The following is a 23176-nucleotide window of genomic DNA, read 5'->3' as shown; positions in this document are numbered from 1 at the left end:
TGACCCATGGTTTGTTTAGTGTTTTGATCACTATGGGGAGTAGTGCAGGTGATGCTGCTGCTTGGTTATATAGAGGGCATCTTAGGGAGTCTCAGATATAAATTTGGGCAATGGTTTACCAATCTGTGAATATCTGTGTCTAAAAATTGTTAAACAATTTCAGAATAATAATCCTCAATGTAAAATTGAAATATATCATCATTAGGGATGAGCCCAATGTTTGAGTCAAACGTAAGCTCGTCTCAAACATCCGGTGTTCGCCGTTCGCCGTTCGCCAAATACCGAACATTATGGGGATGTTCATGGGAAATTTGAGCGCCCGCAGAACGCTCCATAAAGAACGGCGAGACTGTCAATGCACTGCGAGATCGCAGTGCATTGATGGCTGCTATTTGGCCAAAGCATGCACCTGACCTGCATGCTTTGGCCAATCACAGCTCGCTCTGCTGTGAGAGCCATGATTGGCCAAAGGCAGATGCCTTTGTCAATAATGGCTCAGGGGGCTGATTCTACACCCCGAAATATGTAAGGCTGCTTACACAGCAGCCGTACATAGTTTTATGAATGAGAGCAGCAAAATGACATTTGTAAAGGAAAAAATGTCATTTAATACTGCTCCTGGCTGTAATGTATTGCCGGATCCCGGTAATATACTTAAAATCATTGAAAAAAAACATCATGGGCTCCCCCCAGTCCATTACCAGGCCCTTTGGGTCTGGTATGGATATTACGGGGAACCCTGCGCCAAAATTAAAAAAATTAATTGTGTGGGGTTCCCCCAAAATCCATACCAGGCTCTTCAGGTCTGGTATAGATTTTAAGGGGAACCCCATGCCAAAATAAAAAAATGGCGTGGGGGTCCCCCCAAAATCCATACCAGACCCTTATCTGAGCACGACCCCTGGCAGGCCACAGGAAAAGGGGGGACAAGAGAGCACCCCCCTCCTAAATCATACCAGGCCACATGCCCTCAACATTGGGAGTGTGTTTTGGGGTCCCCCAAAACACCCTGTACCCATGTTGATAGGGACAAGGGCCTCATCCCCACAACCCTTGCCCAGTGGTTGTGGGGGTCTGCGGGCCGGGGGCTTATCGGAATCTGGATGCCCCTTTAACAAAGGGACCCCCAGATCCCACCCCCCATGTGAATGGGTATCAGGTACATTCACCATAAAAAGTGTCAAAATGGTAAAAAAAACTCCATCTTCAATGACAGCGCCGACGACCCGAGGAAATTAAAAAAACGGAAAAACTCTGCCTTTATGGGAGGCGTCCCGCTAAACAGGTGACCCCACGCCTTCTGATTTCATGTGATGTCCCGTAATGTCAGAGGGGGCGGGGTCACCGGTTTACGTCACCGGGTGTACCCATCAACATGGAGACAAGGTGTTTTGGGGGGACCCTAAAACACCCTTCCCATGTTGAGGGCATGTGGCCTGGTACAGTTCAGGAGGGGGGCACTCTCTCGTTCCCCCTATTCCTGCGGCCTGCCAGGTTGCGTGCTCGGATAAGGGTCTGGTATGGATTTTGGGGGGACCCTCACGTAATCTTTTTTTTTATTTTGGCATGGGGTTCCTCTTAAAATCCATACCAGACCTGAAGGGCCTGGTATGGATTTTGGGGGGACTCCCACGCATTTTTTAAAAATTTTGGTGCAGGGTTCCCCTTAATATTCATACCAGACCCAAAGGGCCTGGTAATGCTCTGGGGGTAACTCATTCCGTTTTTTTTCAATGATTTTTATCTATATTGCCAGGATCCGACAATTAATTACAGCCATAAGCAATATTAAATTACATTTTTTCCTTTAGAAATGTAATTTTGCTGTGGTACTGTTCTAAACACAGGAAAAAGTTTGATTTTTCATGTTTGTGTCCCATAGACTTTAATGGTGTTCACCTGTTCACACAAATTTTTTGCCTGTTCGCAAGTTCTGGGGGGTGTTCGGCTCATCTCTAATCATCATCTAGAGTACATAATATGGGTGGCACAGTGGTCTAGTGGGTAGCACTCTCGCCTAGCAGTAAGAAGGATCGCTGGTTCAAATCCCAACCATGACACTACCTGCCTGGAGTTTGCATGTTCTCCCTGTGCCTGCGTGGGTTTCCTCCGGGTACTCCGGTTTCCTCCCACACTCCAAAGACATGCTGGTAGGTTAATTGGATCCTGTCTAAATTGTCCCTAGTATGTATGCATGTGAGTTAGGGACCTTAGATTGTAAGCTCCTTGAGGGTAGGGACTGATGTGAATGTACAATGGATATGTAAAGCGCTGTGTAAACTGACGGAGCTATATAAGTACGTGAAATAAATAAATAAATAATATCATCAAAAAGAGAGAGAATCTGGAAAAATCTCTGTATGCAGGGGACAAGACTGAAATGCAATATTGGATGTCCATGATCTTCGGGCTCTCCGACTGCATTGCATTAAAAACAGGCATGATTCTGTGATGAACATCACTGTTCAGGAATACTTCCAAAAATCACCGTTTGTGAACACAGTTTGGCGTGCAATCAAACAATTCAAAGGGAGGAATTATACTATTAATTCCTTCATAACATGCAATACCAAATCAGTAGGATATATTTTAGAATGTTCATGTCAAGAGCAATATATTGGTAGAATCACCAGGTGGTTAAGGGACTGCCTACGGGAACATGTATGTAACATCAAGAGAGGTTTTAGGGAGCACAATTTAAAATCCCATTTTAGAAAATTCTACCATAGAAATGCCAGTCTACTAAAATTTGTAGGCATAGATGTTATTATTCCACATTGGAGGGGCTGTCATCATAAAAGAGAGCTGTCAAAATTAGAAACCCTCTGGATTTACGAAATGGACACTTTTGTCACCTCAGGGTTGAATGTCGACTTGGACATAAACTGTTCTATTGATACAAGCTAGATAGGCCTATCTTGTTATTTTATTTTAATTTTTACCTTTATATATTTTCATCTATTTTAGGTATCTATTTTTATCTGGTGTACTATCTGTTATTTTGTATTCCCACAAATGATCAGTTCCATTCATATACTTTTTTATTGGCATTTTTTGATTTCAGTTTCATTTTCAACGTATTATTATTGATAGGTTAAATGCTTTTTTAATTATACACTTTTTTTAACACATTGATATGTCCGCATATCATCCAAATGTCCATTTAAGTTTTAATTAGCCAATGTGTTCTGTATTTGCTATACAATACTATACAAGTATTTCAGGCTCCCTGTTTGGCAAGCTCTTTATGTGCAGTCTGTGGGGGACTTGGAAGGAATTTATGTGGCTAACAAGAAGTGCTGAGGCATGGCTGCTAAGGAGTATTGATTGGAGCCTTTTTTTAACTTATTTCTGGTGACTGCATAGTTTGGGTGGAGGCTCATGTGCACTGGATCTTTTTATAACTTTTGGTGGATCTCACTGGATGTTTTGGTGAGCGCATAGTACACCAAGAACTTATATACTGGATGAACTTTCTACACATTGTGGACACTCTTTTTACAGTTCTATTTAGTTCACCTTAATTTTATCTGGACATTTTTTATTATACTGAATATAAATTCAGGATATCATATTTATTGAGTTCTGTACTTATATTGTTTCTCTCTTCCAAAAATGCAAAGTAATACTTTATCATGATATCAAAGAAGAAGCCATTTCTGAACACAATGCAGAAATGCTGCCGTCTTCTTTGGGCCAAAGCTCATTCAAAATGGTCTGTTGCAAAGTGGAAAACTGTTCTGTGGTCAGATGAATCAAAATTTGCCATTCGTTTTGGCAACCATGGGCACTGCATCCTCCGGACTAAAGAGAAGAGGGACCTTCCAGTACTCAGTTCAAATGCCTACATCTCTGATGTTTTGGTGGTGCATTAGTGCATATGAGTCCAAACTTGCTCATCCAAGTATTTATGGACCTTGCTTTGTGCACTGGTCCAAATCATTTGGTGGAGGGGGGATTATGGTGTAGGGTTGTTTTTTAGGAGTTGAGCTTGGCCCCTTAGTTCCAGTGAAGGGAACTCTTAAGATGTCAGCATACCAGGACATTTTGGACAATTACAATGTACCCCTACCCATTCACATGGGGGGTGGGATCTGGGGGCCCCCTTGTTAAAGGGGGCTTCCAGATTCTGATAAGCCCCTCACCCGCAGACCCGCACAAACACCGGGAAAGGGTTGTGGGGATGAGGCCTTGTCCCCATCAACATGGGGACAAGGTGCTTTGAGGGGACCCCAAAGCACCCTCCCCATGTTGAGGCAAAGCGGCCTGGTATGGTTCATATATATTATATATATATATATATAAATACACTGCCTGCACTGTATATATAGTCTACACTACACTGACTACACTGTATATACTGTATATATATATATATATATATATATATATATATATATATACATATATACATATATACATATATACATATACTACCATATATACATATACTAAACTGCCTGCACACCACTAACTAACCTGCCTCTAGCTAACTTCTCTCATTCATAACACTATATATGGCTGCCATGTGAGCAGAAATATATAGTGTGGGGCGTGGACTTAGCCCCTGAGTCATGATTGGCTAAAGGCACCCTGCCTTTGGCCAATCATGGCTCTCACAGCAGAGCATGCTCTGATTTGCTAAAGCATGCAAGTCAGGGCATGCTTTGGCCAATCATCAGACATCAATGCACTGCTATCTTGCAGTTTATTATAGGGCGTTCCACGGTGCTCGAATTTCCCGTGAACGTCCGATAATGTTCGGTATTCGCCGAACAGGCAAACTTACGTTTGACTTGAACATTGGGCTCATCCCTAATTACCAGCATGGTTTTGCTATAGCACGCTTTTCCATGCTTTTATGTATGATATTTTTGATACATTGTATATGTAGCATGTATACGTTTTAAAATTAATCTTTTCTACATTGACTGCTTGCTAGCCTCGACTTCATGCCTCATTCAAAGTGCCAAAACTTTCTCTTTTCTTATACAGAATCAGGGATTGAGATGCATGTTCACATGCATCTCATTCAAAGTCTCAAACCTTTCTTTTATTTATGCAATTAGGGATGGAGGCAGAGGTGAGGCTACCATGCAGTTTATAATAATTTATGCATTCCTCCCATTCAATTCATCACAGATCTGTTTTTGGCCTGATTTACTTTTCTCAGGCTCTCAGGCCACATTATTTTTACATTCCAGCATATTTCCATGGTCGGGTTGTTTTTGGGCTGTGTGACCGGGGGTTTTGTTTAGGGCTTTTGCACTGTCCATCTTCGGGAGCTGTGATGTAGTTCTGATATCCCTCCCCTTCCCCTCTAGTCTGTTCTGGCTGGGGGCAAGGGTTCAGGCAGGTATCTCCATTATGCATTGGCGCCATGCTGCCGCCTGAGTGTGTGACGTCCTGATGGGCTTTGCATTGCCAGCGTATGCTTCTCCACCTTCTTGGCTGACACTTGGGAGGTGATGTCCAAGCCTCGGTGGGCGGCTCTGGCTGCTCTGGCGAGGACGCCCCTCCTCCATCGTCATGTCTGCATGACGCTTGGAAGGACGCAGGCTACGCAGGAAGTATTTAACACATTCACTTGGCAGCACTGAGCCTTGTGCAGCTTATCCTGTACACACATGCATTTTTGGTTCTGGATCCCAGCCTTGTGTATTTCAAGGCCAATTCACTGTGAATTTCTTTCACTTTACCTTTCACGTTTTTCATTACTCGGTCTTTCTGTTCATTATTTGGTTTCCTATTGGTATGTGGGATTGTATACCATATCACACTACTACTAACTTTACAGCTCCTTTACAACCCTTCATGGTAATGGCTCTGGGCCCTACGTCATTTTTTATATTTCGTTGATCTCCATTTCCCTCCATTTAGTTATGGGCTTGTGCTATTTTTCTCGCTATAAAAACTATTATAAATTGTTATACACAATTCATTTGTATCCACAGAAGTGGAGCCCATTTTTATTATCATGTGAACATTTTTCTTGGGGATTTCACACCTCAGCTCTCCTGGTGGACATCTTCAGTAGCCCTCACCTCAAGTATTAAGGGATGCTATCCGTCTTCTGCATCCATTATCTCTCCCCGAGGTAAATTATTAGACCATTGTTATATTTTATTATAGACTCTTGAAGCATCCACCCCTGAAGAGTGGGTATTACCCCATGAAACATGTTGGGCTTACACAGATGCTACATGCCCACACAGATGGTTCTATATGTTTTAAAATGAATCTTTTCTACATTGACAGCTTAGGTAGCCTCAACTTTATGCCTAATTCAAAGTCCCAAACCTTCTTCTTTTCTTATACAGAATCAGGGATGGAGATGCATGCTCCCATGCATCTCATTTAAAGTCTCAAACCTTTCTTTTATTTATTAATATGAGGTAAATTACTAGGCATCAAAACTGATGTTACCAAATAGCTGTACTAATTGTATCATGCCACAACACAAACTTTTTAACCACATCAAGTACTGTATGGAATAATAACAGTGGTAGAGAAAGCTGTTGAATGTAAAAAAAACACCAATGTTACAGTAGCTTACACAAATAAAACATGTAAGAAAAATGTGTATGCCTTTTCAGATATTTATTTTTGGACAAAAAAACAATATAAAACATTACAAATATAGCAAACTTCACTGTAATCACACCTTTGCACAGGTCATAAACTCTGTTTACCTACATTTTTTAAACTGTATAAATCCTGTAAAAATCCTGTATAATAAGCTGTACTATACAATTTTATCATATAACTCTTACCTGGTGGTGCTAAAAAGAGCAAATATCTCAGGGTTTTTAGTATCTCTGGTGTGCAACAAGAACACATCCTCTGCATTAAAGAAAAAAAAAGTATTTGTTAAAACAATAATAATGATCATCATTGTCTACATACCGTATTCTATACAATAACATCATTCTCAACATCTCCTAATTCAGTAATTCTTATTTGGTTAACTTGATATTATCAATATAGTGCCATGTTTTAAAAATGTTCTAATTATTGAGGGTCTTACATTGCTCTTCTGATGCATGCAGTCCTTCATCCCCAATCCTCTCTTCAGCTGAAAGCCGAAGTGTGCCAATTCCTGCAGCATTTATGCCACTATTAATCATATGTGGGCCTTCTCTCTCAATTTTATCTGTTTAGGTCTATCTACCACGGGTTACAGATTGGTAGACTTAGCCAGGCACATCACAATGTTGGGCTACATCTGTCAGAATTCACTGCCTCATCCTGCCTCAGCATGGTGCAGAATGTCTCCGTATTTCAGCACATTTGCATCATGCACTGTTTTTCCCATTCCAAATGTTTCTTGGTAGGACTTTTCCACCCTTGGTTCCTTGCTAGGTAGGGATAGCAAAGGACAGTAATGTTAACAATTAAACAACCCAAGGTCAGAAACAAAGCATCTAGGACCCCATATTTGCTTATGTTTTATTGTTCTGCATTTTCTTGCAATATATATACTTTTAATTATGGCTTGTATAAGCTGGCATTACTCTTTATTAGGATAAGCCTAAACGTCTTAAGCCTCGTACACACGATCGGATTGTTGGCCAACAAAACCGCAGACTTTTGTCCGAAGGGCGTTGGCCCAAACTTGTCTTGCATACACAATTGTTGGCCAACAATCACAAACGTAATGACGTACTACATGGTTTTTCAGCTCGTTAGCGCCACCCTTAGGGCTCTTTCTGCTAAGTTCATGTTAGTAGAAGCTTGGTGAGTGTTGATTCGTACTTTTCATTTCGTGCTTTTCAGTTCATTTCTGAACGGCCGTTCGTCAACCAGACATGTTGGGGAATCGGAGGAGATAACATGTTATTTATTATTGGCCTTGGAGTTATTGCTTTGACATAATTTTTTTGGTTGAATAATGATTTGATTTGGTATATTTTCTATATTTGTGGATGTAAAGAATGCACTTTTTGGTTAAGTTCTATTGGCAGATAGCATGTCTAATTTTATTTGTTTTCTTTTTTAATGCACAATAAAAAAGTTGTGTAGAATAATATTTGGCTATGTGTTTTACTTCAAATGACAGTTTGGGAGTAGGCAGTTACATTTAAAAAAATACAATGTAAAATTGACAAGGGACACCAACATAGTTGTATCTTTGATCTTAATAACTACGGGATAATGGTGTTGTGGTTACTTGCTCAAATAAAAAAAAAGCATAATAATAATATTCTTGATATCACTAGAAAAAAAAAGCCTTTGAAAATTTGTTTGCTATAACTCCACCAGTATCACCAGCAAATCAGCTTCATTATTATACCATTAAAGAAGTAGAGAATTGTGCGCTGCATTTCGAGATTTCATAATTTGTTGCGTCACAAATGTTAATTCTCCATTACGAACACTAGTTTAGAAGACCGACCACTTCTGGCTCGTCCTTGCTTCCGAGCATGCATGTTTGTACTTTGGACTTTTGTCCGACGGACTTGTGTACACACGCTCGTAAAATCCGACAACACTCATTTGTCCGCGGAAAATTTTAAAACCTGCTAGTCAACATTTGTCCGTGGAAAACCCAACAACAATTGTCTGATGGAGCATACACACGGTCGGATTTTCCACCAACAGCCTGTCATCACACATTTCCCATCGGAAAATCCGATCGTGTGTACAAGGCTTTAGAGTCCGTGTCCCAGATGACCACCTAGATTACCCCAATGCAATCAATGTGTGGAAATCTCAACAACTGTATTTAATCTCCACAGTAATAAAAATGTGTTCATTCATGATTGTAAAACTGACATCTAATGGAACAAGATAATTGCGGAAAATCACATATTTCCACTTAATGTGTATCTGCAATATAAATGTCTAATTCTATGGTTACATTTTGTGAGAAGTGTTTTCCATCACTCTAGTCATCTCATAAAACTGCTATTATACACCTGTTTGTAAAACATTGCTCCTTCAATTGTTTTTGAAGTAGATTTTCAAGCACTTTGACTTGTAGTGACTTTGTAGTAATGCTGCATAATGTATAATGTATTCAAAGATATATTGTAAAACAAAGAAAATATAACTGTTGTGCATTACAAACATGTAAATAATTTACCTAGTTCATCAAAGTGTGTGTCAATCCCATGTGGTCCAGGTACTGAGCAAACCAGTCTTGATTTTAGAAATGTGGTCCATTTATTTACCATCATTCTCTGGCCCCCAATGTCATTCTACAAAAAAAAATGCAAGTTCAATGTTTTTTTTTTCATACAGCTTTCCCTTCAGTCCTATTTGATCACCACTGGGTTTTTTTTATTTTTTACAATAAACAAAAACAGACTGAAATTTTTGAAGAAAATCTACAGTATATATTCAACTTTCTGTCAAAAGACATATCCAATAAAGTCAAATTGTGTCATAAATTTAGGCCAAAATGTATCCTGCTACATGTCTTTGATAAAAAAAACAACCCCAAAAAGTGGATATTAAATGGTTTGTGTGAAAGTTATGGCGTCTACAAACTATGGTATATATAGATATATATATCTATCTATATAGATATATATAGATAGATATATATATCTATATATATAGATGGGCGTAGTTCAAAGTTAATCAATGGAGTTTGTTATAGACCACCCAATATTAACGAGGAGGTGGAGACTCAGCTTCTTGCACAGATGGAAAGGGCTGCAAGGGCTGGGACAGTGATAATAATGGGGGATTTTAACTACCCAGAAATTGACTGGGGTAATGGCACTGCTGGGACAGTTAAAGGGCAAAAATGTATAAACCTATTACAGGACAATTGTATGATCCAGTTTATTGAGGCCCCAACTAGGAATGAAGCTCTGTTGGACCTGGTAATCTCAAACCATGCAGAGCTTATTACTCCATTTGATGTTAGCTGTAAACAAGAAATACATACGGGAAAGATAAAAACACTTAACTTCAAGAGAGCAAATTTTCCAAGGATGAGGGCTGCTCTCCAGGATTTAGACTGGGAGGGAATATTTGCATCGATAAACACAGAACAGAAATGGGAATTCTTCAAAAAGATGTTTGGGATCTCACTGCAAATTATATTCCCATGGGAAATAAATTTAAAAGGCTAAAAACAAAACCTATGTGGCTCACGGTCAAAGTTAAAAAAAATATAAACAATAAGAAAAGAGCTTTTAAAAAATATAAACATGAAGGAACACTAGTGTCGTTTAAATGTTACAAAGAATTTAACAGAATATGTAAAAAAGAAATCAAGGATACAAAACTTCAAAACAAACGACAGACTGCAAAAGATAGGACAAACCCAAAAAATTCTTCAAATATATTAATAGTAAAAAGGCCAGGTCTGAGCATGTAGGCCCTTTACAAAATAATCTAGAGTGGGTGACTGGGGACATAGAGAAGCACCTGAACCTGATGGCATCCACCCACGGATCCTAAAAGAATTGAGCTCTGTAATTTCAAAGTCATTGTATCTAATTTTTAGGGACTCATTAATGACGGGAATAGTACCACTGGATTGGCGCAGGGCGAATGTGGTGCCTATATTTAAAAAGGGATCAAAGTCTTTACCAAGTAACTATAGACCTGTTAGTTTAACTTCTATAGTCCGGAAGATACTGGAGTGTTTAATAAAAGATCACATAGACGAGTTCTTGCTGGAAAAAAAACATTTTAATCAACAGACAGCATGGATTCATGAAAGACAGAAGTTGTCAGACAAACCTGATTTCTTTTTATGAAGAGGTAAGTAAAACCTTGGACAGAGAGGTGGCTGTGGACGTGGTATACTTGAATTTTGCAAAAGCAATCGACACAGTTCCCCACACAAGGCTCATGTGTAAGGTAAAGTCTACAGGCTTGGAAATATCAGTTTGTAAATGGATAGAAAACTGGCTAAAAGACAGAATTCAGAGATTAGTGTTTAATGATTCTTACTCTGAATGGTCCAAGGTTATTAGTGGTGTACCCCAAGGTTGGGACCCTTACTTTTTAATATCTTTATAAATGATATTGGGTCTGGGATCAAAAGTAACATTTCTGTCTTTGCAGATGACACCAAGCTATACAGTGGAAAAACGTCTTTACAGGATGTCTCCAACTTACAAGCCAATCTCAATGCACTGTCTAATTGGGCAATTATGTGGCAGATGAGGTTTAATGTTGAGAAACTTAAAGTTATGCACTTGGGGGCTAAGATTATGCATGCATCATACATGCTAGGGGGAGTACAACTGGGGGAATCTGTAGTGGAGAAGGATCTTGGGGTTTTGGTAGATCATAAGCTCAATAATAGCATGCAATGCCAAGCTGCGGTTTCTAAAGCAGCAAAGTCCTTTCTTGTATTAAGAGAGGAATGGACTCCAGAGAGAGAGATATAATTTTGTCCTTGTTCAAATTATTAGTAAGACCTCATCTGGAATATGCAGTTCAGTTTTGGGCACCAGTTCTCAAAAAGGATATCGGGAAACTGGAGAAAGTGGAGAGAAGGGCAACCAAACTGATAAGAGGCACGGAGGAGCTCAGCTATGAGGAAAGATTAGAGGAACTGAATTTATTCACTCTTGAGAAGAGGAGAATAAAGGGGGATAAGATCAACATGTTCAAATATATAAGGGGTCCATATAGTGAACTTGGTGTTGAGTTATTCTCTTTATGGTCAACACAGAGGACACGGGGGAACTCTTTATGTCTAGAGGAAAAGAGATTTCATCTGCAAATACGGAAAGGTTTCTTCCCAGTAAGAGCTGTGAAAATGTGAAATAGACTCCCGCCAGAGGTGGTTCTGGCCAGCTCAGATTGATTTAAGAAAGGCCTGGATACTTTCCTAAATGTACATAATATAACTGGGTACTAACATTTATAGGTAAAGTTGATCCAGGGAAAATCTGATTGCCTCTTGGGGGATCAGGAAGGAATTTTTTCCCCTGCTGTAGCAAATTGGAGCATGCTCTGCTGGGGTTTTTGCCTTCCTCTGGATCAACTGTGGGTATAAAATCGGATATATTGGATTGTACGTTATTTTTTTTTTTTTATTGTTTTTAAGGTTGAACTGGATGGACTTGTGTCTTTTTTTAACCTGACTAACTATGTAACTATGTAGCTATGTATATATATATATATATATATATATATATATATATATATATATATATATATATATATATATATATATATATATATATATATATATATATATATATATATATATATATATATATGTATATGTATAGATAGATAGATAGATAGATAGATAGATAGATAGATAGATAGATAGATATAGATAGATATATATAGATATAGTGCCTTGCAAAAGTATTCACCCCCCTTGGCTTTTTACCTATTTTGTTATATTACAGCCTTTAGTTCAATGTTTTTTAATCTGAATTATATGTAATGGATCAGAACACAATAGTCTAAGTTGGTGAAGTAAAATTAGAAAAATATATACATAAAACAAAACTATTTTTCAGAAATAAAAAACTGATAATTGGCATGTGAGTATGTATTCACCCCCTTTGTTATGAAGCCCATAAAAAACTCTGGTGCAACCAATTACCTTCAGAAGTCACATAATTAGTGAAATTATGTCCACCTGTGTGCAATCTAAGTGTCACATGATCTGTCATTACATATACCCACCTTTTTGAAAGGCCCCAGAGGCTGCAACAACTAAGCAAGGGGCACCACTGACCAAATACTGCCATGCAGACCAAGGAACTCTCCAAACAAGTAAGGGATAGGGTTAGGTTATAAAAAAAATCAAAATCTTTCATGATCCCTAGTAGCACCATCAAATCTATCATAACCAAATGGAAAGACATGGCACAACAGCAAACCTGCCAAGAGACAGCCGCACACCAAAGCTCACAGACCGGGCAAGGAGGGCATTAATCAGAGAGGCAGCAAAGAGACCTAAGGTAACCCTGGAGGAGCTGCAGAGTTCCACAGCAGAGACTGGAGTATCCGTACATAGGATGTAAATAAACTGTACACTGCATAGAGTTGGGCTTTATGGCAGAGTGGCCAGAAGAAAGCCATTACTTTCAGCAAAAAACAAAATAGCACGTTTTGAGTTTGCGAAAAGGCATGTGGGAGACTCCCAAAATGTATGGAGGAAGGTGCTCTGGTCTGATGAGACTAAAATTGAACTTTTTGGCCATCAAAAAAAATGCTATGTCTGGCGCAAACATAACACATTACATCACCCAAAGAACACCATCCCCACACTGAAACATGGTGGTGGCAGCATCATGCTGTGGACATGTTTTTCAGCAGTCGGGACTGGGAAACTGGTCAGGGTTGAGGGAAAGATGGATGGTGCTAAATACAGGGATATTCTTGAACAAAACCTGTACCACTCTTTATGTGATTTGAGGCTAGGACGGAGGTTCACCTTCCAGCAGGACAATGACCCCAAGCACACTGCTAAAGCAACACTTGAGTAGTTTAAGGGGAAACATGTAAATGTGTTGGAATGGTCTGGTCAAAGCCCAGATCTCAATCCAATAGAAAATCTGTGGTCAGACTTAAAGAGTGTTGTTCACGAGCGCAAACCATCCAACTTGAAGGAGCTGGAGCAGTTTTGCAAGGAGGAATGGGCAAAAATCCCAGTGGTAAGATGTGGCAAGCTCATAGAGACTTATCCAAAGCGACTTGGAGCTGTGATAGCCACAAAAGGTGGCTCTACAAACTATTGACTTTAGGGGGATGAATAGTTATGCACATTGACTTTTTCTGTTATTTTGTCCTATTTGTTGTTTGCTTCACAATAACAAAAAAAACATCTTCAAAGTTGTGGGCATGTTCTGTAAATTAAATGATGCAGATCCTCAAACAATCCATGTTAATTCCAGGTTGTGAGGCAACAAAACACGAAAAATGCCAAGGGGGTGAATAATTTTGCAAGGCACTGTATATATATATATATATATATATATATATATATACATATACACACACACACACATATATATATATGAAAATTGATCAGTTCTGATGTACAAATGCTAGGACAGTACAGTAGAATTTTTGGATGATATTATGTACTACAGATTGTGATATATTTAAAGTCATTGCAATTTTATGTTAAAGAACATTATTCTGAAATTGTTCGACACTTTTTCGATTTTTACAGATTGGTGAACCTCTGCCCATCTAAGATGCACTCTCTAATATGCTTTTTATATACCCAATCATGTTACTGATCTGTTTCCAGTTAACCACCTGAGCTCTGGAAGGTTTTACACCCTTCACGATAAGGCCATTTTTTGCTATTCGGCACTGTGCTACGTGGTAAGTGGCAATTGCATCTTCATGCAACACTGTATGCAAATTTATAGCATGTTTTTAAAAAACAAATAGAACTTTCTTTTGAAGGCATTTGATCACCACTGGACTCTCTCTCTCTCTCTCTCTCTCTCTCTCTCTCTCTCTATATTTCATTTCCTTTTTTAATTTTTTTTTTTACATACTCTTATCAGAGTAGTTCAGTGTCCCCATAGTAACATTGCACTACTCTGGGGGTGATCTCCAACAGCTCCTGGCAGATGAAAATGAAGATTTAAAGGCACTTGCAAACACATAAGTAGCATCTTGTGTAGAAGAAATAACTAACCTAAAATATTCTGATTTGACACCCCACTCACGTTTGGATATCGTTGGATGATTTAACCCTATGAGGATGAATGTTTTGTTTGCCAAGCATGAGAGTGCAAGCAATCTTCATTTAGTGAGTGCGTTTCTTAAGGGGAGCTGAATCACTATATGCATGTGGTGTGGTGGAAGATTTGGAGGACCACAATCCTTTTATAATCATATTTGGAATCACTGTGACATATTTTTGGACTATTTAAATCATGGACTATAATTATAGCCACTATTGATATAGTGACTAACACTTGTCACTGGGTGTTTTTTTACAGCATTTTGTTACTAGTGCCACTATTTACTTTTAGGTATAGGGTAAATGCATTGTTTAATATCTCTTAAATGAATGATTCTGAAAAAAAAAAACAAAAAAAACTGTACTCAATTCTCATACATAGTTGAAATATTGCATGTTAGATGTGTATACAAAATGTACTTACAGCACAGATTCTTCCGACCCTAGAATATATTGCTTGGGCTCCTTTGTCTCCTTCCATTGCTTTTTCAGTGTAAAAGAAATATATTTTATTGTCGTCTTTGTCCTCATTGTCTGGAATCATATACGAGCCTACAAATTTTGGTTCTACACAAAAATAGGCAAAAGGAAATAAATTATTACAATGTTTCTAAAATAAAGCACACTTCTACCTATAAGATATGTTAAAATAATTTACTATTTGCTGGATTCTTAATTTTTTTACTGTATTTATCTTTATTTTCCCTCCTCAATTTTCCTTAGTTTGATATTTCCTCCTGGTGACCGCCTGGTTAAGATTTTTCTAACTTGATTGTTTTGTCAGGTATTACGGCACATATTATCATCCGATGGCTAAAGATTAAATGAATAGTCATGTACCGTGCAGCTTAGAGCAGGTTCATGGGGGAAGTACTACATGCAATGGATTGTAAAGACCCCAATTTCTATGTTAAGCTCTGCCAACAGGAGGCAGAGCTTAACTTTAGGAAAACATTAAAGGGATTTGCCTTAAATAAACACACAGTTTGCTTAAATTCAATGGCATAGTGCAACTTTTATACAACTTTGATGCAACTTTGGATGGGTGCAACTTGGATACGACTTTGGCTTTGACCAGTGATAATGGACAACTTTTGCACAACTTTTGCATTGTATAACATTCAACTTTCCTGCAACTTTTGAGGGTTAACATCGAAGTCTATGGCCATCAAGTTGCATTAAAGTCGGACCAAAGTAGTGCATGAAGTATTTTGAAGGTGCTGCTACTTTAAGTCTCACATATGTGAATGGTTATCATTGTAAAACATGGGGAATGACTTCTCATGTGACTTTGATGTCCAAAGTTGCATGACAAGTCGCACAAGTGCGAATGGAGCCTAAAATCCATCTACGCCTATTCTACCTTCCCATGTTCTAACAAATATAATGGTTCACATTCAGTTTTGAACTCTCTTACACGCAGGTACTGGGTGCTTAGGCCTTATTACACCTTTGCTCCAAATGCCATCAATGTTTGCTTTACACGGTGACCCATGTTTCAGTGGTATTTGAATGATCTGCAGAGGAATGAAGCAGACATATTGACACAGTGAGGGAGATTTACTAAAACCGGAGTGTGCAAAATCTGGTGTAGCTCTGCATGGTAGCCAATCAGCTTCCAGGTTTTTTTTTTTTGTTAAAGCTTAATTGAACAAGCAGAAGTTAGAAGCTGATTGGCTACCATGCACAGCTGCACTATATTCAGAGTGAACTAGTTTTAGTAAATAAATCTCAGTGTGTTTTTGCTGGAATATATGAGACTGATTGCACATAAAGCTAATTGTGACCTGAACAAGGAATTATTCCCATCAAACACCCAAAAACATGCAGCAGAATTAAAATTAAAATATATATGTATATTTTTGTACCTAAGTTTAATTACCTTTTAGGATTCTATCATCGTCATGCTCTGTTCGAATGTGTGGCAGATGTCCCATGCTCCTAAATAAAGTGGCATCTCTTCCCCAGAAGTCATTGTACAAACCAACAAATAATTCACCACCTGTAATAAGATTTTATATTTAAACGGTTTAGCTGTATTTTAGCATCTTTTGCTTGTTAGTGATATTCTTTCCTTAAAACTGTAAGTGAGGTATGTCAATAAAAAAAAAATTCTAATTGGTGATGCACAATGTCTAACACTTAAAGGGGTTGCACAAGCACTAGATGTGTAATTCTGCCCATCTTTGTTTAGGTTGTAACAATTTTATTTTGAACTTACTTTATAGCTTTCCCTTGTTGGTCATTAGTGGTCTGTGCCACTTTTGAAAGGGCCCTCGGTTATGTATGATAGTCATTTTATCTTCATCAGATCTGCAGTCATTTTACATGCACAGTGGGGGTGATTTACTAAAACTGGTGATGACCAGCACAGTGGGGATGATTTACTAACTGATGCACTCAAGCTTCAAAAAACATAGAAGCTGGTTGGTTACTATGCACATCTGCACCATATTCTGTGTGCACCAGTTTTAGTAAATCTCCCCCAATGACTTGTAATATATGTATTGAACAAACTCTCCACAGAGTAAGAACCAGTGTATCTAAGCTTAAAAAAAGTAAGAATGTTAGGAAATGCTCTAGAATATTCCAAACCCTGTGGATTGACCTGTCAGTGTTAGTTTGATGGAATTGTTCTTTGTACATAAATGACTGAACTATAGTACAGCAGCATCACAACTGATTGAAGCATAAAGTTGTGCTTTGCATGTGTATCCCTCCATTTGAAGTGATCATATGTTGCAAATGCAATTATTTTATCACAAATCTATGCAAAAATATCTCACAGATCTCTAAACACATTTGTGATTGAAAATTCATGACAATTAATAAATGACCTGCAGCTGGATTTATCGTGAATAAATGGTTTGTTTACTCCTGGAAATCCATTCACCTTTAACCATTTACGAGGGTGTTCAAGGCAACATTACATTTGTTTGAATATTTTAATCCACAGAAACTATTGTGATATGCTTGATCTTTATATTATCAAAGTCTTTTTAATAATTATTTTAATTAGTCAATAAATATTTTCTGATCAAAGTACTAAACGTCATAGGTGACCAGTCTGCAAAATAGTTTAAGTTCACTAATCAGTGCAGCTTAAAGGCCAAAGTGAATCTCCCAGTAGAAGTATTCCTTCAGGATGACAAAATATAAAAGCTATGCTGTGCAGGTCTGCCCCAGTCTAAATAAGAAACACATGGCATTTTATATTTATATGGATCTGCTTGAACTGTAGTTCATTGGCACATACCTTTCATATTTATATTGTATAACTGACATCATTACCCAGCAAAAAGCTTATTGCTTAACTAAGGCCAGTGTCCACTAGGTGGCAAACTTACATCATAGTTGCTGTAAGTTTGAAGCTGAAAATTCACTTTGTTACAAGGAAAGGAAACAAAAAAATCTTTGACTTGCAGCAGTTCACTACTTAGGTAAAGTAACATGCTTTTGTAAAGTATTAAATATTAAATTCATTCTCCATGTTCTGGTGTTGAATAATTATTTGCAGCTACCAGGGACAAAGCTGTGTTGAGAGTGTCAGCTCTGTGCACCTTCTGTGCATCTTATGTAAACGTCTCACTTTCAATAATAGAAACTAAATGCAGATTGTTCTTTGCCAATTAATAGGCAATAGCAACATTTAACAAAAAAGTTTTTATTTGTCTAAAAAAGGTAGAAATATTTAAACACACAAACATAGAAAAACATATTGCGGTTTTACAATACATATTTACAATCTTAGTGAATAGTACCATACATGGAGCAATCAAATATCTTAGGGTAGAATTGTGCATGGATCATATTACAATTATACTCTTACATCAGTTTGTGAAAGACATTGTTTCTCATATTGGTTCCGAGTAATATCATCTACATATTAGTACCTTTAGCTTGTGAGTTGAGCTAGGATGCTGTCAGGTTTCTAAGGAGTCCAATTGTAGGGCTGTGGAGGATTAAAAGGAAAGAAGAGGTGGGGGGAGAAGAGAGGAGGGGGGAAGGGGTGGGAGAGGGAGGAGAGGAGAGTGGGGGAGGGGTAAATTGCCACAGTACGATCAGGTCGTGTGGGTCTTCATTGCTTAACCCATGCCCCCCAGATCTTCTTGAACTTTTTAGGGCATTTACGGTTTATATATGTGAGTTTCGGGCTGCTTCCATTTAATTAGGATAGTCTTTCTAGCATAGAACGAGGTAAAAAAAAAAAAAAAAACAGTCTCTTGTGTGTGTTAGGTGTGATATTGTCACATACTCCCAGAAGCAGAACAATCGGATTCATTTCTATATGGAGACAGCCTACTGAGTCGGTAACATCTACTACTTCTGACCAGAATTGTTGTATAACAGGGCACGACCAGGCAACATGTAGAAAGGTACCAAGCTCATTATTGCACTTGGGGCATCTACCTGTTTGGGTCAGGTAGATTCTAGAGAGTCTCAGTGGCATGTAATATGCCCTGTGAAGGAATTTGAGTTGGATATACCTATCCTTCGCTGAGACCATCAGGGGAATATACTGTTGGATCCCTTCTTCCCAATCATCAGCAGCAAGGACAGGCAGATCCTCCTTCCACTTATTGTATAGTTTGGTCCCCCCCACTAGATCCCTCACATGATATCCAAAGATACAGGGAGGAAAGAATGCAGTCTATATTTCTAGAGATCAGAAATTTCTCTAGCCCATGGGACTGTAAAGTACCCCCCTTTAGGGTATTGTGTCTGCACTGCATGACGCAATTGTAAGTAACGGAAGAACATCTTTGAGGGAAGTTGGTCTTCAGCGTATCATAGGGGAGAATTCTACCCCCCGACATACTTTGTTGTACTACGCTGATCTCATATCTAGCCCACAAGGCCGGATCTGGGACCGACTGCAGGTGGCCTAGTTTAGGATTGCCCAATAATGGTGTGTATGGGGAGATGGTATTGGGACCATTTGTTCCCATACTCTGACAGTTGTTCACATGGGAGTTGTCATGTTGGGATGTGCCTTGGGGCCCCTAAACATAAATTGCTCAGTGCTGAGTAGGATCCTACTATAGCAGCTTCTAAATTAACCGCAGGTTGGACTGTGGTTGGGATAACCACCAAAGGACCATTACAACAACTCAATAAGCTGCTCAATAATACTGTTTAAAACAGGGGGGTGCCAGACCCCCCAGTGAGAGAGGGAGCTGTAAGGTGGTCCGGGCAACCCTAGGGGCTAGTCCTCCTGGCAATAGCAGCATTAGTTTGAAAAATAAAGTTTAAGTAGCTATAAGCCCTAACTAAATGATATTTATTTTTCTAAAGCACTGTGCAGCATAAACATTTGCAGCTTTTAACAAAAAAAAAATGCTTATATTCACATTTTATTTCCTCCTTTGTTAGCGCTTGGTAGTATTGCTGATCTCAAAAAAGCCTCTTTGCAACTACTTCCTGTATACATGCATGTACTTTAACTCAATTTTTCAAGACTTCAAGATATCCTGATAGTGACTACAGTGGACTGTGTGTGCACAATGTGGGTTGATCACAGGAAGAAAAGGTAGCCGCACATCCAAGAATAAAATCAGTTCCTTTATTGAATATCCTTTAAAAGGTACATCGAGACATACACAGCTCCCCACGATCAGTAAACACGTTTCACACTCCTGTGCTTACTCATTACTGGGGGTGTAAGGAATAAAGTAATTACTTTTATTCTTAGATGTACCCCCCTCCTGGACCGTACCAGGCCGCATGCCCTCAACATGGGGGTGTGGGTGCTTTGGGAAAGGGGAGCGCCCTGCGGCCCCCCCACCCCAAAGCACCTTGTCTCCATGTTGATGAGGACAATGGCCTCTTCCCAACCGGAGAGCGGGAGAAGAACTGGAGACTGGGAGAAGAGGCTGTAGAGCGGGAAAAGAGGCCGGAGAGAGCGGAGGAGTCGGAGGAGACCCCCGAAGTCGGAAAAGACCCCCACAGCTGCCTAATAAATTACTTTAAAAACCTGTCTACTGTGTTTTTTTATTGACACTTTTTTCCCCCAGGTGAATGGGTAGGCGTACGATGTATGCCATACTCATTAACATAGGGTGGGGGGCCAGGATCTGAGGGCCCCCTTATTAAAGGGGGCTCCCGGATTCTGATAAGCCCCCCGCCCGCAGACCCCGACAACCAACGGCCAAGGTTGTCAGGAAGAGGCTCTTGTCCTCATCAACATGGAGACAAGGTGCTTTGGGGTGGGGGGCCACAGGGCACCCCCCTTCCCCAAAATACCCACCCCCATGTTGAGGGCATGCGGCCTGGTATGGTTCAGGATGGGGGGCGCTCGCTCATCCCCACCCCCTTTCCTGACCGGCCGGGCTACGTGCTCGGATAAGGGTCTGGTATGGATTTTGGGGGGACCCCCACGCCGTTATTTCGGCGTAGGGGGTTCCCCTTAAAATCCATACCAGACCTAAGGGCCTGGTATGCTCCTCGAGGGGAATTCCTTCTCTTACTCGCTGCAGTAGGAAAATGTGTTTTTCATATTGCAGCCAGCACGAGATGTACAGTACCCTGTCGCTGAGAACCAGCGCGATGGGATCGCACTGGAAACACATTCTTGCGGGCAGGTACTGTACACATGACGTCATAGGAGCACAGTTGTGGGAAAGGAAAATAGTATTGTCTTCCTTTAACAGGAAATACCTGAGAAAAAAATATCCCACCAGCTATCATTTAATTATTTTGAAATTTCAGTAACTTGTTAAATTTTAGGGTTTGAGTAAACATATTTCTCCAAAATCTAAATCTGCTGTTTTAATGAGTACTCAGAATTTATTCTAAAATACATTTGTATACATTAAAATGATAAACATGTAAATGTAATTTATTCAATACACATGTGATGCAATATGCTTAATAATCAAGGTAACATTGTGACCTTCATTTAAAATACATTACAAAGAGCAGCAGTGTGCAGCTGTCCTTATTATAGAAAAAGAGATTAAAATTTAAATGGCGGGGGAGATGGGCGGAGCCTAGCGGAGCAGACATGCATTGTTAGAGCTCCGCACCACTGAGGAGAGAAGAGAAGGACAAAGCGGAGCCTGCAGGCTCAAAAGGTATCCATTTGAACCTTTTTGCCCCAGGGAACAAACTGTGAAAGTTTGGGCAGGAAATATGGTACTGGGAGGAAACCGTGTCAGAAATAAAAATCACCTCACAAAGAGCTCACAGGCACTCACTGCAACTAAAGCAGCTCCAGTCACCTCACAAGATACAGCATCAGGGCGCTCTCACAGACAGAAAATGTCACAGCAAGACTCTCCATTTGAGTCAGATACAGAACAAATCCTCTCACAAACTTCTCCACAAGCCTCCTCAGAATCCCCAGTAATATTATTACAATTTGAAAAGATGCTTCATAAGGCTTTAAAACAAACCTCAGACCAAATAACAAAAAGCCTAACCAAAGAAATAAGAGAGCTGGGAAACCGCACCGCAGCCTTAGAAATAAAAATGGATGAAATTGAAATTACAACCCAAGTAAATATAACAGAACTGGAACAATTAAAAGAAGAGAATTTAATACTTCAAACTAAGCTCGAAGATTACGAAAATAGAGCCAGACGTTCAAACTTGCGCATAAGGGGAATACCTGAAACTGTGACAGACCTGCAATCTACTATTACTGCTCTATTACAAGAACTATAGCCAGATATCCCTATTGAACGTTTAGAACTGGACAGAGTACACAGAGCCCTCACAGCCAAAAAGAAAGATGGACCCCCACGTGATATAATCACAAAATTTCATTATTACAGAACGAAAGAACAAATACTAATTGCTGCAAGAGAAAAAAAGGAACTTAATTTTCAAGGACACAATTATCAAATTTTTGCTGACCTATCCCAACTTACTATTACTAAAAGACGATCCATGAAACCCCAACTAATGGAACTGCAATGCCACAACATTATGTATCAATGGGGCTTCCCCTTTTCAGTCAGATTTAACTACCAAGGTACAATTTACAGAAGCAGATCAGCAGATGAACTACAACAAACCCTTTTAAAATTAAATCTGACAGAACCCACAAGCAGCAACTCTCCCACACGCAGAAGAATGGCATCATCTTCACCTTCAGGCAGCACTCAGAAAATTTCAGAACAAAATGGGAATCATCATTCTCACAAAAGAGGCTGTTATGCCACATCATCCATGGACCAAGAAGATTCAATGGACTGACATCCTAATTCCTGATATCTCTTCATTTATTATACTAAGAGATGGTTCTCTATAAAAAACCTGTATTTATAACTGAATGTAAATTCTGATTCATATAGCCTTAGAATATATAAGTGAAATAAGGAAATTCTTGTTCAGTTATATATTATCAGGTAATAACAATAGATTTATTACTTTTTAGGACAAATATGTTCAATAATCCAGAAGTAATGGAAGCTTTTTCTTTCTTTTCTTAAAACAAATATATTATTACCTAACTAGTTCCTAGAATTATGTTTTTGTTTATTCTAATCTGAAGCAATACAACCTCAATTTTATGAGTTAACATATCTAAAC

General features: G+C 39.1%; 1 protein-coding gene across 1 annotated transcript in view; it reads right to left on the bottom strand.

Moving 5' to 3' along the window:
• The window catches only part of SEMA3E (semaphorin 3E), a 270516-nt gene that overhangs the window by 41327 nt on the left and 206013 nt on the right, over window positions 1–23176 (bottom strand). Inside the window, exons 6-9 of the mRNA XM_073619549.1 lie at window positions 16524–16643; window positions 15066–15208; window positions 9086–9200; window positions 6774–6843 (exon numbers count right to left, since the gene is read on the bottom strand). Coding sequence (XP_073475650.1) covers window positions 6774–6843; window positions 9086–9200; window positions 15066–15208; window positions 16524–16643 — 448 coding nt within the window. The remainder of the gene's footprint in view (window positions 1–6773; window positions 6844–9085; window positions 9201–15065; window positions 15209–16523; window positions 16644–23176) is intronic.

The sequence above is a fragment of the Aquarana catesbeiana genome, linkage group LG03 (genome assembly GCF_042186555.1).
Source record: "Aquarana catesbeiana isolate 2022-GZ linkage group LG03, ASM4218655v1, whole genome shotgun sequence".
NCBI lineage: Eukaryota > Metazoa > Chordata > Amphibia > Anura > Ranidae > Aquarana > Aquarana catesbeiana.
This window is presented reverse-complemented; position numbering and strand designations above follow the sequence as displayed.